The following is a 15389-nucleotide window of genomic DNA, read 5'->3' on the forward strand; positions in this document are numbered from 1 at the left end:
TATTAAAATCTTTTAATCCCTGTAGAGATGAAATAATGTTACCTTATTTTAGTTGTATATAAAATAAACAATGTATGCATGTATGCAAAATTAGTGTTATCATTAACATTCTGTGCTAAACCAAAAATATAATATGTGAATAGCCTAAATGTAAATAGCCTGTATGATAATGATAACGCTTTGTCAAACTTAAAATAAAAGGGAAAAAAGAAAATGTAAAATGCAGCATGTAATCATATTATCAGCCTTGTGTAACTGTGATGAACTATATCTGCAAATGATTATGGTGATTGTTATTCTTCTGTTATATGAATTCCATATTGTGCAAATTATAAAGATAAAATAGTGTAGCTTGGTGGAAGTGGTGCTTGCGTCCTTTGCGCTTGGCCGCTTGAAGTTAGACCTAGGTTCAAGTCTAGTCGCCGATTGGTGGAACTTTTTCTAAGCCTATCTTCGGCCAGTTCCCGAATTAGTAGATCTCTGGCACGGGCAAGCAGGTTTTTTCATCCCATAAACACAAGAAAATTGACCGTAGTACTTAAATTATTTCATACAGTGACATATCTTGTTAGGGTTAGGTCCAAGAGATGGCAGCACTTGTTTGCCAGCCTCTTCATCGGTGGCTGCTATAATTAGTGATAGACATGGGATAGCTATCTCTGATTAGCTACCAGTGGAGATTGAACTGCCCGCTCAGTCTCCACACAGGCCGCCATAACATTTTAGATTCCTGATATTTTGATTACCCTCTCCTGAGTTAATTTACCCTCTTCAAATACGGTAAAGAGATCATGGCACATTTTTTATGATTATTATTATTTATTTCTGGGCATGTATATATTATTTGGTTTTGAGTCAATCATTTCCTAGATTCCAAAAATAATTAACTGTACCAATTAAATATGATGAAGACTTGGAAAATTTCCTTAAACACTTGATATGTATCCTTTCAGATTCACCATTTGGTGAATACATATAATGGATATAATTGTGCATGCATATATACATACATACACTGGCAGCAAATGTGGAAGAGGCCAAAGTAACCAGAAACTCTTGCTCAGAAGCCAAACAAGGGTAATGTTACCTCAGGCGATGAAAGTTATCTACCAACTATCGGAGGTATGCTTATAAGACAGCAATAATTGAGTAGCCAATTTATGAAGATACTTCACATGCACTTTGCTCATGCTTGGCTCAAGATGACTACAATTTCTTGTGTCAAGTATAATTTTTCTTCACACAAAAAAAAAGTGGTTGGTGTATCAACTCTCCAGCCAAAAGGCTGCAGGTTCAAATCCCACTGTGTTTTTGATTGTCTGTGAAAATACTAGTGGTGGTGGTAGGCAGTAGATGGTGTTGGTGTAGATGATGCGGTTTGCTGTAGTTGGTGGATTGAGTGGTTGGGACAGAGTTGTAGAGTAGGTGCCTTCCCCTCGATGAGTCTGGACTCTCCGGAGGTGTCATGTAATAATAATAATTGATTATTACAAAAAATAAAAAATAAATAAAAGCTTGCTATTAATGTCTGCCACTGAGTATTATATTCCTATCCACCATTTTCTGATCTCTGCCTTTAACTAAATTTCCCAATATCTTACCCACTACTCTTGAAATATTGATTGGTCTATAATATGCTGTTTTGCAGCCACTTTTATAACAAAACTATTTTGTCCTCTTTCCCCATCCTTGGTATCTTACCAAGCACTAGCAGGAACCTAAAGGAGTGGTAAACTTGCAGCCTGGTCAGAGACATGGCACTGACAATTCTCTTTTACTCTCTCAAAACATGTAGGGTGATATTCCAATTCATTCTCATGGTTGTATTATTCACATGGAGATTTCATACTATTTTAAGAACTTCTACTTCAAACTCTTGTCACAAGTCACTGAATTTTTTTTTTCCTGCTTATATGATACAGCTTTTTCAAAGTGCTCAATAGTAACTCAGATTTTTTCTAATTCACTTCCTTCCTATCATATATATTATTAAAGCTATCTTTCCATATTCGTTCTTTTCACCTGTCACTGAGAAAAATCTCTTGGATTTTCTTTTCCTGCTTGGTTAATTCACTATAATATAATTCTGCTGTATTACTAAGCTGTTCACCTTGTTTTGATCACGAGATTGCCGATTATCCTTCTCCTTATATTTTCTCAATGTCCCATATCTTTTACTGTTGATTTATTCATACTATCCCTTGCTACAAAGTCTGATATTGTTTCAAATGTTCCTTAACCATTCCCTCATGCTACCTAGCATCTCAAACTTTTTTATCCTCTATCATGTAGTTTCTTATATCACAGTACTGCTCTGAGATGCCTCCTACATTTTCCATAATCATTGATTCTGTAGTTCCACATATATACCCTCCTCTTAAGTGAACATATTGGAAGGTTAGTCACCTCCTAGATCAAGACTGCATGATTATTCTTCCCAAAAGGAAGTAAGGTAATTATTTTGTTTATGATCCAATCCTCTGATGCTATCACCATGTCCTGCAATTTTAAACACTAGGTCCCTTATATCACTTGCTTCAGGTAATTCTTTGTGAGTAAGTGAATAGATTCCATTTTGAAGATAGAGTGGAAGGAAATGAAATTTCTCATTTTATTCTGTATATATATATTTTCTTTGGACACAATTAGAACAACAAAAAAAAAAAAAAAAAAAAAAACTTGCTACTAAAGTCCATATTGAGCATCATATTCCTGTCTACCCTTTCGGTCAGGAACAGCATAAATTCCATTTTGAATATATTTTTTTCTTTTTTCAAGTAAACTTCTTTTCCCTTCTGACTCAATTATTTGATACACAAAGGTAAACTGAGCAAATCTGCCTTTGTGTGCTATCTACACCTTCCATTGCACTACATGGTTATATTAGCAAATGACTATATTTTGTCTTGCTGGCTTCTGTTTGACACTAGACAGTTCTCAAATGTACTGCACAGGATTTGACCTGCCTCTTATAACAGAAGAATGTCTTCCCCCAGCTCCTCTTCTTTCTATCCTCTCTGAAAATACAATAAATATTCTGTACATTCTATGCCTGAATCAACAAGTTTCACTAATGGATATAATTTTCGGTCAAGTCAAACAACCACTGCACAATCCACTCATTGCAATTAACTCACTTAAAATACCCGTTTATAATGAAAACATTCTATGTAACAGTTATGATCTATAAATCACAGAAAGTAAATAATAATAGAGGGGAATCTGCCACTAATAACATCCCCTTTCACTTGATCACTACCATTAGGAAATTCACGAGAAATAAATAAAAAAAAAAAAAATATATATATATATACACATATACTTCAAAACAATCTACAGATTACTGCTTCAATTGAAATATCATTGCACAAGTTATTATCACTTACGTGTCTGCTTTTCACGTAGTGTAATGCCCATTTTTAATTTTCTTCAGGTATATAAATAATTGTATATGTACAATCCGACCTTAATTCCACATAAAACAACTGTTTTCCACGCTGGCACTGCTAGAGTCAAGATTCACAAATGTGTATCCAATGACGTTATTCACTATCACTGCACACTCTTGTGTCAATTTTGCAAAGCAGTAATAAAAATACTGGAATACCGACTAAACTGAGAGAAAAATCGAGATGCGTAATTTCTTATTTTCGTGTTAGAGCCGCCAGCGAAAGTTTATATCTTTGCCAAAAGGTTTATTAAAATACATATTTATCCAATCATGGGATTTTGAATTATTATCTATCGCGTTTCTAAGTTGTTTTTACTGGTTTGGTGTCTGTAATGCAATCGCCTGCACGACACATTAAAATGCGTTAAAGCTGCGACAAAAAGCTGAAAAGAATTTTGAATTCGTAGGTTTCTGCATGTACAGGATGTAGTCTACTTAAAAGCGATAAGTTTATATTGAATGTGCAGTGACATCGAAATAAATGAATATTCATCAGTAATAAGAAATGGGTGTGTATATTTTGATTTTATTATAATCATGCGCTGCGTACTAGAAGTTGTCATATTGTCAGTAATTATTACTTATACGCGTACTATATGGAGTCAAAAGACACCGTGGGAAACCCACACTATCCATTAACACCAGGGCCGGCAGAAGCGGGCATGCATTGTAGGCGGGCGTCACTACAAGGTGGGCGTCGTTTCGAAGTGTTAGTATAAAGTTTCATTCTTTCTTTATATTTTGTAAACGAATTAAGTAATAATAATTAGGTAAGTCAATATAATTGCTGCAAATTTACAGTTACAAATTTACAAAAAAATTCTTGTAAATTCTTTCCACATGATTATGACAAAAATAAATAAATAAATTGCCATTTGTTTGGGGGTGCCCATTTCAGCTTTGCAGGTAGGCGACGTCCGGCCTAGCGCTGCCCCTGATTAACACAATGCCTATCATGCACCTCCTTAAACATATTTATTGTTGGGGGGGGGGGGTGCTTACAACCACCTCTGGCAATCCATTCCATGCATTTGCCACTCTCCAAGTAAAGAACCTGGTTTGCACACCCATAAAATATTCCTAGACAACTTCCAAGTATGATACCTTGTTTACCCCCCTTGTATTGAAAAAATTCTTTTGTGTCAGTCTTATAGAATTCCTTTAGTAACTAATAAGTTTCCATTGTATCCCCTCTCCTCTACCTGTCAGCTAAACTTTGCAACCCACACACCTCCAATCTCTCCTCATAGGGAACATTCCACAGAACCTGTCACCATTTTGGTCATTCATCTCTGAGTTCTCTCCACCACCTCCTGATCCTCAAGAAATGCAGTTAACCAAATCTTTGCATGGTAGTCAAAACGTGGCTGAATGCAAAAGCCTTATAAAGAGGGATAATTACCTCCCTATCTTAACTTGTCAAGGTGTTCTTCAATATCCAAGTAATACTCAGCTATTTTGCCAACTCTTGAAATATGTCCTCTGAATTTCAAATCTCTATCCACCGTCACCCCCAGATTCCTAGCCTCATCAATTTTCGGTAAACTAGTATCATAAATATGATACAAAGCATGCAATCTTTTCATCCCAAAGTTCATTACCTTACATTTTGCAACATTAAATTGACAACCATTGTGGTTTGCCCAACTACCAATTTCTTTAAGTCATCCTGCAAAATATCTATATCACCTTTGTCAACTCTTTCTCTCTCCAGTTTTGCATCATCATCAATGAACAACTGATGTTGCAAAACTGGGGAGAAAAAGAGTTGACTCTCCCTCTCAAATATTCTACTATATCATTAATGCACTACTTAAAGGGCTGTAGTCTTATTACGGAGTCCTGGGGCTCTAGTAACCCTCATTTGCCTTGATTCTACTCTACCATATGCTACCCTCTGATATCTGTCTATCAGCCACTCCCTTATTCATTACACCAGCCTCATATCCATTTTCATTGCTCCAACTTATGTAATAGTTTTTCAAGTGGTATTCTGTCGAATGCCTTTGCAAAGTCTAACAGTATAATGATGTAGTGATTTCCTTTATCTAATTTTGCTATCACCTTATTATAAAATGTGAATAAATTACTTAGGCAGGACCTACTTTTTACAAATCCATGCTGCTCCCTATAGAGTATCATATTCCCATCCATCCACTTCTGAATATGAGAATGCACTCCCCGGCATTCACGAGTTGCCTTAGTGTGGACTACTTAAGAACTACTTTATGTAATGGAACTATCTTGCTCTCCTTCCAGCACTCTGGAGCCTTGCCAGAGCTGAGACTTACATTAAACAGCTTCGTTAGGGGCACTATCAGGGCACTATTCTCATAGCACAAGAGTGACATACTGTCCAGTCCTGCTACTGTATTCACATTGATATTTTTAATAGACTGATCTTCATCGTACCTTCAATTCTCACATCATGCCACACCTGGATGATATATGCTTACAAAAAATTAATGTCTACTACAACAGATAATTGGTGATATCAGTAACTGACACTAAAACGGACACTGCTATTGGCATAGTGACACTCCCCACACTATATCAATATCAGTCATATTGAGCAACAGTTATATTATTATTATTACCCCAAGACCTCATGGAGTCAAAGACTCATCTGGGAGGTCCTTTTATCTCACACACACACACAGCTCATCATACCGTGCTTGAACACATTCAAACTCCTTGCAGACAAACCACACTGTCAGTAATTCTCATGGAAAGGCTTAGACTTTGGTTATGCATTTTTTTACTAAATAATTTAAGGAAATTACAACATCAACTAGGATATACGTTAAAATAAATTTTAATATACTTCATTATTTCGGCAACATCACGTTGCCATTTTCAAGAAACTTAAGAACAAGACACGTGCACACAGGCACAACAAACAGTAAGTGAGGAAGAAGCAGGAAGCTATTATTTCTCCTAAAGTCCTGATGGTGTCCCCTAGCGGGCAATGTTGGTATTCTTGGGTAATTGGGCTGAAGGTCTTCTGATGGAGGTTTCCCAAATTTGAGGCAGTCTCATGCAGCCAAATTTGTTGAGGTTTGGATTGTTTTAGGGCTGAAGCTGATTCCATGAAAAGTGTTTCGTATTTGTATTTACTACGGTGTATTATCGTGGCTTTCTTCCACCGTATTCTATGGCAGGTATCCACCGCATGGTCAGCAAGACCAGAGTGGCTGTATTGGTGAAACTGGATGTAGTCCTTGTGTTCTGAAATTCTGATATTTGCTGTCCAGCTCGTTTGGAAAAAGTAGAACAGCTTACAACTGCAAAGGACCTGGTATACACCAGGTAGGTCTAGGAGGGGAGGTTGGTCTTTAGTAGAGCGGATAAGGGATGCCAATTTTTTATATGGTCTGTAACAAGAAGTTAAGTCATGTTTTTTTATGATTTTTGTAATTTTTTCCAAGTTGCCTCAGATAAAGGGTAAGGTGATGGATTTAGAGTAATCCTTGTGAGGGGGGGAGTGTCGTTTACTGGTTTCAATATTTTTTTTTTGGGGGGGGATAGCCATTGGCTGAGAAAGTGTTGAGAATGTGGTTTAGTTCTGTTGTTAGGGCATTGTCATTTGAACAGATAAGTTTAGCCTTGTTGTGTAGTGTCTTAATGACTCTATGGTTGGGGGGGGGGGAATTGTTGGTGAATATATCTGCCTGTATGGGTGGGTTTTCTATATATTGAGAAAACCAAGGTTCCATCAGGCTGGCGGGTGACTAGTGTGTCAAAGAAAGGAAAGCAGTTGTTTTTTTCTTCTTCCAGGGTGAATTTGATTCTGGGGTGTTGGTTGTTTAAGTGTGTTAGGAAGGAGAGGAGTGCATCGGAGCCATGTAGCCAAATAGCGAACACATCATCAACATAGCGAAACAAAAATGGTTGGTTTTTGTGGGGCAGAGTTTAAGGCTTTCTCTTCAAAAATCTCCATATAAAAGTTGGCCAAGGGTGGGGAGAGTAGAGAACCCATGGCTGTCCCCTGTATTTGTTTGTAGAATTTTCCTTGCCAAACAAAATAGCCTGAGTTCATTGTGAACTGAAATAGGGCTATGATATCGGGAGGAAATTTAGCTTGGATTAGCTCTAAGGATCCTTTGAGTGGGAAATTTGTGAATAAGGAGGAGACATCAAAACTGACCATTACATCAGTGTGTTTGAGTGTAAGGTTTTCTATGCTGGCTTTGAAGTGGGCTGAGATTTTTATGTGTGTGAAGGCGTGTTGCCAGTGTAGTGTGAGAGAGCTTTGACCAAATGTTTAGCTAGTTTGTATGTGGGGGAATCAATGCCATCCACTATGGGACGTAATGGCACATTTTCCTTACGTATTTTTGGGAGTCCATAAATATGGGGGAGGGGGGGAGTATGGAGTTAAATGGTTTTAATTTGTTAGTGATTTCCACAGGCCAAGAAGTGACCTTCTTAAGGAGCCTGTGGAGTTTTCTAATTTGTGAGTTGGTGATATTGTACTCGATAGGGAAGTAAGTAGCCCGATCTACCAATAGAGCTTTCAGCTTACCTGTGTAATCCTTTTGGTTAAGCAATACTGTGGCATTCCCTTTATCAGCTTTGGTGATTATTATTTTCTTGTTTTTCTTTAATTCTACTAGAGATTTGGTTTCTTTACTGGGCATGTTGGCTTTTGGTGGTTTAGCTTTGGTCAGAACATGAGCCACATCCAGTCTAATATCGTTGGCGACGTGGTTTGGAAGGTGTCGTATCTCGCGTTCAATTCATATCATAATATCTTCAGCAGGTATTCTTCTGTGCGCAATGGGGAAGTTGGGGCCACGTGCGAGGGCATTGAATGCTTCAGGTTTCACTGAAGCCAGTTTCCTGCATCTTCCTCACTTATTGTTTGTTGTGCCTGCATGCACATGTCTTGTTCTTAAGTTTCTTGAAGATGGCAATGTGTCATTGCCGAAATATTGAAGTATATTAAAATTTATTTTAATGTATATCCTAGTTAACGTTGTAATTTCCTTAAATTATTTAGTAAAAAACCACACTGTCAGGCAAGGCATTCCAATCATTCACAACTCTGCATGAAAAAAACCAGCCTCTCACTGCCCTACTCACACCCTATTTATACAGTTTCCAGGGATGACCTCTGGTTCTCCCACTATCTTCTGTAGAACTTCTCCAGCATTGATCCTATAACAACCCCTTACCAACTTCTAGGTCTCTATCATATCTCCCCTCTTCCTCCTGTCCACCAGACTCTGCAAATTACATCTTCTCAATCTTTCCTCATACTTGACATTCCAGAGGTCAGAAACTACCTTAGTCAGTCGCCTTTGGATCCTTTCCGACATCTCTTCATCCTTCTGAAAACCAGGTGACCAAATCTGTGCACAATGGTCCATGTGTGGCCTAATCAAAGCCTTATACAATGGAACAAGAATCTCCCTATTTCTACAAGTCAGTGTCCTCCACATCATTCCCAGAAGCCTTTGTGTTGTCTTCACAATTTTGGCTATGTGTCCCCTAAATTTTAGATCCTTATCCACTATCACCCCCAGATCTCTTATTTCCTCTACCTCCAAGAATATATTCTCACCAAGCATAAATTCTGCATCCCATCTTTGTTTTCCAAATTTTAACATTTTGCAACATTGAACTCACATCCCCATTTGCTTGCCCAATCACTCAATGTATTCAAGTCTTCTTGCAAAGCCACAACATCTTCACTACTCTTTATGGTTCGTCCCAACTTTGCATCATCTGCAAACAACTGAATATCTCCATCCAAATCTTCGCCAATATCATTAATATACAAGTTAAATAGTAATGACCCTAAAACAGACACCTGATTCTTGCACTCCACTAGGTGACTTTCCTTTTCCTGGATATCGCACCCCATACACAACTTGTTGATACCTATCAGATAGCCAGTCTCCAATCCAATGCACTAACCTAATATCCAACCCCATCTGCTCTAGTTTGACTATCAATTTATCATGAGGTACTCTATCAAAAGCCTTTGCAAAATCCAAGTATATTACTGTGTATCCTTCTCCTCTGTTCAAGGAAGCAGTCACTTTATTGTAATAAGTAAGTAGATCACTAAAACATAATCTCCCTTTAGCAAATCCATGCTGTCCATCAAAGATAATACCAATGTTGTCAACCCAACTCTGGATCCTAGTTCTCACAAGCTTCTCCAACAACTTAATCACAAAACCTGACACACAGATAGGCCTATAGTTTGATGCTTGAGTTTGATCACCTCTTTTATGAAGTGGGATAATCTTTCCCTCCTTCCACTCCTTAGGGACTTGACCGAGTGCAAGACTCATATTAAAAAAATATGTCAAAACAGGTGTCAACTCCCTGGCACATTCCTTCAGAATATGTGATTATATATGGTTATATATTATCAAGTCCCACAGCCTTATTAACATCTAATTTACTCAACTCCCCATACACCTCTTGCTCACTTACGGTCAGTCTCTCCTCCCAATCATCTACTGCTCTCAATCTCTCCATGAAGTCATATTTACAAGATTGAAAGACCTTTATGAATTGCTCATTAAGTATCACCACCACACATTCTGCAACAGCTGTCTTTATACCATTTTCTCCTATCAGTTTACAAGATCTTTAGGATACTCAAAAAGTATTGTATTTTTCAAATTGTTATTATTTATATAAAGAAAATATGCTGGCCATAAGGATACCCATCATTTCCAACAAGTCTATCTTTAGCAAGATAATTTTTTTGGAAATTGATACTAAGTGTAAGTTTAAAAAAATAATGAAATAATAATACATAAATTAAAAAATGCATTTTTGTAATCTGAAAGTAATCCAAAAGCCTTTTTAATAAAGTCACAAGAATACTTGATGAAGGATATGCATGTAATATAGTTTTTCTGTTTGCAAAAGCATTTGACAAATTGATATTTTATGTGGTATAGAGTATCTTCCTGCAATGAATTCTTGGACTCCATGGAAGTGTTATAATAATAATAATAATGGTGGCATTGCAACATCTGCATTTAAGATAATGAGTTAGTGGATATTGCATGGGTAATTGGATTGGTCTGGTCAATAAAAAAGTTGTGCATGTGTGCACAATGTCAGGAAGAAAAAAGGCTGTAAGTGGGGGTTCTACAGGGCTCAGTACCAGGACAGTTACTGTTCAGTACCATTCAATCTGTCAATGAGATTATCTCTTGATTGCAAAGAGATATTTTTATTATTATTATTATTGTTCCGGGCAACTCCAAGGAGTCGACAGACTCATCGAGGGAGGCCCTAACATCATGTCAAGAACAACTATTCGACATTCAACCAATATCTATCATACCTTGCCTTGAACTTATTCATGGTTGTAGCACCCACAACAGACTCTGGAAGCTTATTCCACTCATTCACTACTCTCCAAGTAAAAAACCTAGCTCTAACACCCTTGTCAACCACGCTCTTGCCCAGCTTCCATTCATGGCCCCTAGTCCTCCCACCACCAGTCATATTTTCAAAAATATCTTCTGGATCAATCTTATAGAAATCCTTCAGTAATTTGAATGTCTCAATCATATCACCCCTCCTTCGCCTATCGACCAATTTCTGCAACCCACAAATCTTCAACCTATTCTCATAAGGTTCATTCCATAGACCTGCTATCATCTTTGTCACTCGTCTCTGGATCCTCTCCACTTCCTCCCCATCACGAAGAAACCGTGGTGCCCATAACTGGGCACAGTAGTCCAGATGGGGTCTTATCAAGGCTCGATACAGAGGAAAAACAACTTGTTTGTCTCTGCATGTTAAAGTATTTTTCAGAAGCCAAGTGATTTGGTGAGCTGTTTTAGTCACTTTTGCAGTGTGCCCCCTAAACTTCAATTTGTTTGTAGATAATTGGAAGACCAATGGTACATAGCACTCTTCAATTGAAAAAGACCTGAGTTCGATCACATGTGTATATATATATTTTAAAAGTGCTCATGTAAAGCTGAATTAGTCTCAAAAGATAGTGGCATTGTGATTATTATTATTAACATCTGACCTCTTTGGAGTCAGAGACTCATTGTGGGAGGTGCACACTAAGCTCATTCAACTGTGCCTTAAACTGATTCAGTGTGTCTACATTTGCAACACTAAGGCAATGCATTCCTCTCACCAACCACTCTCTGTGTAGAGAACCTTCTCCTCACCCCTCTACTCACCCCCTCCTTATACAGTTTCCATTCTATGAAAGCTCTCTTATGTCAACCTAATAGCAACCTCTTACTAGCTTATATGTCTTAATCATATCCCCCCTCCTCCTCAAGAGACTTTGTAATTTACATTCTCTCAGTCTGCCCTCATACTCCACATTCCAAAGACTGCTGTCCACCTTTGTGAATTTTCTCTTGACTCTTTCTAACATATCCTTGTCATCATGAAAACCCGGTGACCAAATCTGTGCAGAATATCCATATGAGGCCTGATCAAGGCCTTATAAAATGGTATTATAACCTCTTTATTTCTACATGTCAGGGTCCTCCACATCATTGCTATTATCTAATGTCATATCTTCACAACTACTGCAATGTGGCTCCTGAATTTCAGGTCTTTATCCACCACCATTCTCAGATCTCTCATCTTCTCTACCAGCTTTAAAGTTTCCCCATCAAGTGTATACTTTGCATCCTATCGTTGCTTACCCAATTTTTAAACTTTACACTTTCCAACACTGAACTGTTGTTGTTGTCTTGTCCTTTGAAGAGTCTTAGATGTTTCCATGTGCTCCTTGAACTGCTTTGGCTATGTCGATGATTTTGTTTGTATTGAGCTGTTGTTCAGGATTAGGGTCTATTGCTTGCAAGGCTGCTATAATTGCTGGACAGCTAAAAATGTGAATGGGTGTCAGTTCAGTATCAGGGCAGTTGTTGCAGTTTCTATTATTATTATTATTATTCAGGCCTCCATGGAGTCAAAAGACTCATCGTGGGAGGTCCTTCCTAAGAAACACAAATTCTATCAAGACTATCGAAGGGAGGTTCCCCTTAAGAAACACAGTCTATCATACCACTCCTTAAACTCATTGACCATTCCCACTCTCACCACTCCATCAGGCAATGCATTCCATGGTTCGACCACCCTCCATGCAAAGAAACCATTCCTCACCCTCTTGCAAACAGTTTCCTTTCGTAACTTCCAGGGATGGCTTCTTGTCATCACTCCTTCCCGCTGTTCAACCAAACAAAAGAACTCCCCAGTGTCAACCCTATAACCACCTCTCAACAGTTTAAAAGTCTCAATCATATCACCTCTCCTTCTTCTATCCGCCAGACTCTGCAGTCCACATTCCCTCAGTCGATCCTCATAACTATCATTGTACAGTCCTGAAACCATCTTTGTTATCTGCCTTTATACCCTTTCCACAGTTAATTTATCCCCTTCAAATCCTGGGGACCAAATCTGAGAACAATAGTCCAAGTGTGGTCTGATCAGGGTCTTATACAGTGGAATGATAACTCTTTTATCCTGCAGGTCAGCGTCCTTCTCAGTATTAGCAGTTACCTTCACCACCTTTGCAACATGTCCCCTGAATTTCAGGTTTCTATCAATCATCAACCCCAGATCTCTTGTTTCCCCTACTTTCTCCATTGTTACTCCTCCTAGAGTATGCAGTGTCCCAAACCTCAAGACTTTACGTTTTGCTGCATTAAACTGACACCCCCATTCATTTGCCCATCTATCTAGCTTATTCAAATCCTCTTGTAGGGCTACCACATCTGCACTATTACTAATAATCCTTCCCAGCTTCGCATCATTTGCAAACAACTGAATATCCCCTTGCAATCCACTGACAATGTCAATAATATGAAGGTTACACAATATAGGGCCCAGTACTGAGCCCTGTGGGACCCCACTTTTAACCCTCTGCCTTCTTGAAACTGTCCCACCATACACAACTCTCAGATACCTATCGGACAGCCAATCCTGAATCCAGTTGACCAGTCTGACATCCAGACCCATGTGCTGCAACTTAAACATCAGCTTATTATGTGACACCCTATCCAATGCTTTCGCTAGGTCTAAGAAAATGGCAGTATATGCCTTTCCCTCATCTAATGCTGTTGTAACTTTATTATTAAAGGCTAGCATATTGCTAAAACAAGAGCGCCCCTTAACAAATCCATGTTGACTATCACAGATAACGCCACCCTCATCTGCCCAATGCTGTATACGGTCCCTCACTACTTTCTCCAAGATCTTAACAACTACTGATGACACGCAAACTGGCCTATAATTAGACACTTCCAGTCTGTTACCACCCTTATGCAATGGCACTATCTTACCTTCCTTCCATGGGCACCTTTCCCACAGCTAGGCTTTCATTGAAAAGCCAGGTCAAAGGCACTATCAGTTCTCTAGCACATTCTCTCAAAACTCATGGTGAAATACCATCCAGTCCCACAGCTTTACTGACATCCAGAGTACTCAGTATTTGAAACACACTCTCCTCCTGTACCTCTAAACCTCGAACCTGCCCTATCCCTCATATTAAAAGTGACTCCTCCAGGATGAAATACTCCAATAAAGTGTTCATTGAACAATTCCACTATGTCCTCTGCATCAATCACTCTATTCCCATTTTTATCCTGCAATATCATTCTTCCACAGTCATTTCTCCTCCTACTGGCCACATGGTGGAGAAGTTCTACAGAGAATAGTGGGAGATCAGGAGAGAACCAGAGGTCATCCCTGGAAACTGTATAAAGAGGGTGTGAGTAGGGGAGTGAGAGGCAGGTTTTTTTCGTGCAGAGTTGTGAATGATTGGAATGCCTTGCCTGAGAGTGTGGTGTCTGCAAGGAGTTTGAGTGTGTTTAAGACACGGTATGATGAGATGTGTGTGTGATAAAAAGGCCTCCCAGATGAGTCTTTGACTCCAATGGTCTTGTTTAATAATAATAATAATTCCCTAGGATTTTCTTTGGATCTTATGGCCAATCTTCTCTCATATTCTAGTTTCACCTTCCTTACCATAGTAGTCACTCTCCCGTCCTATGTCTTATGTTCTTCATGCATCTTCTCTTCACCTGTCTCTTTATATCTCTTCCATGCCTCTTTTTCGCATGCAATTTCTGCTTAATATTGTTTGTCATCCACTTTACTCCAAATTATGTTCTTGTATTATCTGTATTGATCTATGTTCCTCTATGATGTCATATTTGTAGTCTTGTTATCGTGGTAGAGTCTTTCTGTCAGCATTGATTTCGGGAATTTGATGTTGTATCACTGATTTCAGTGGAATTAGTTTAGTTTTTGCTAGTGCGTTAGCATCAGCAACAGTTGTCATGTCAGTTTCTTGGTGGTGTTCTCTTGCCTCTTCAGTTGCTTCGTTGTAATCAATGCCTACATAAGCAGGAATCCATTGTAAAATGCAACTTTTTCCTAAACACTTCAGTTGATTTAAGAGTTTATGGGTGACTTGTGTCAACTAAATAAATTAAACTAAAAAAATGGCGGCAGCATTGTCATTCCATGATTTTAATTTAGATTTCAGTTGTTTTGTTAAGTGTGAGGTATGTTATATGTATTCCTTCGATTACATAAATGATTTGTGGATGTTTAGTGCGGATGGAAGAAGGGTGTGTGTGCGAAGTGTGACCTGAATGAGGAACTGATGAATGCAAATATGAAATTGATGGCAGAAAGTGTTAGTAACGATTGTGTTGCGAGTGCACATTTGAAAGAGAAGGATGGTAAGATAGAGAGGCTAAAAATGTTAAAAATTCAGGAAAAAAGAAAAAGAGCGATTTGAAAACTGTGACGGATGTTAAAAGGGACGAAAGTGAATCGCAAGCGAAAAAAATCGAAAGAATAAATGATAGCGAAAAAAGAATGAATGATGGTGAAAGTTGGACACATGTTGGACTGAAAGTATGGAAACAAAGAAAGATGAATGAGAGTAAAAGTGAGAAGAATGATAGCGAAA

General features: G+C 38.3%; 2 protein-coding genes across 11 annotated transcripts in view; one reads left to right on the plus strand and one right to left on the minus strand.

Moving 5' to 3' along the window:
• Window positions 1-3520, minus strand: part of Slh (sec1 family domain containing Slh) — a 349840-nt gene extending 346320 nt beyond the window's left edge. The window contains exon 1 of the mRNA XM_090408533.1: window positions 3387-3520. Within this exon, the coding sequence (XP_090264659.1) occupies window positions 3387-3417 (31 nt within the window). The 5' untranslated portion in view covers window positions 3418-3520. The remainder of the gene's footprint in view (window positions 1-3386) is intronic.
• A 103-nt stretch (window positions 3521-3623) lies between these two features.
• LOC150096973 (centrosomal protein of 76 kDa-like) overlaps window positions 3624-15389 on the plus strand; it is a 224173-nt gene continuing 212407 nt past the window's right edge. For 2 of the 10 annotated variants that reach the window (XM_090408522.1, XM_090408526.1), the window contains exon 1: window positions 3626-4160. The gene's annotated coding sequence lies outside the window, so the exon portion shown is untranslated. Of the gene's footprint in view, window positions 4161-15389 lie in introns of all 10 variants that reach the window. The other 8 variants (XM_090408530.1, XM_090408531.1, XM_090408529.1 and 5 more) reach the window with 7 other exon arrangements.

Source organism: Typopeltis vanoorti, chromosome 18 (genome assembly GCF_054136105.1).
Source record: "Typopeltis vanoorti isolate ZY-2024b chromosome 18, IOZ_Tvanoo_1.0, whole genome shotgun sequence".
NCBI classification, from domain to species: domain Eukaryota; kingdom Metazoa; phylum Arthropoda; class Arachnida; order Uropygi; family Thelyphonidae; genus Typopeltis; species Typopeltis vanoorti.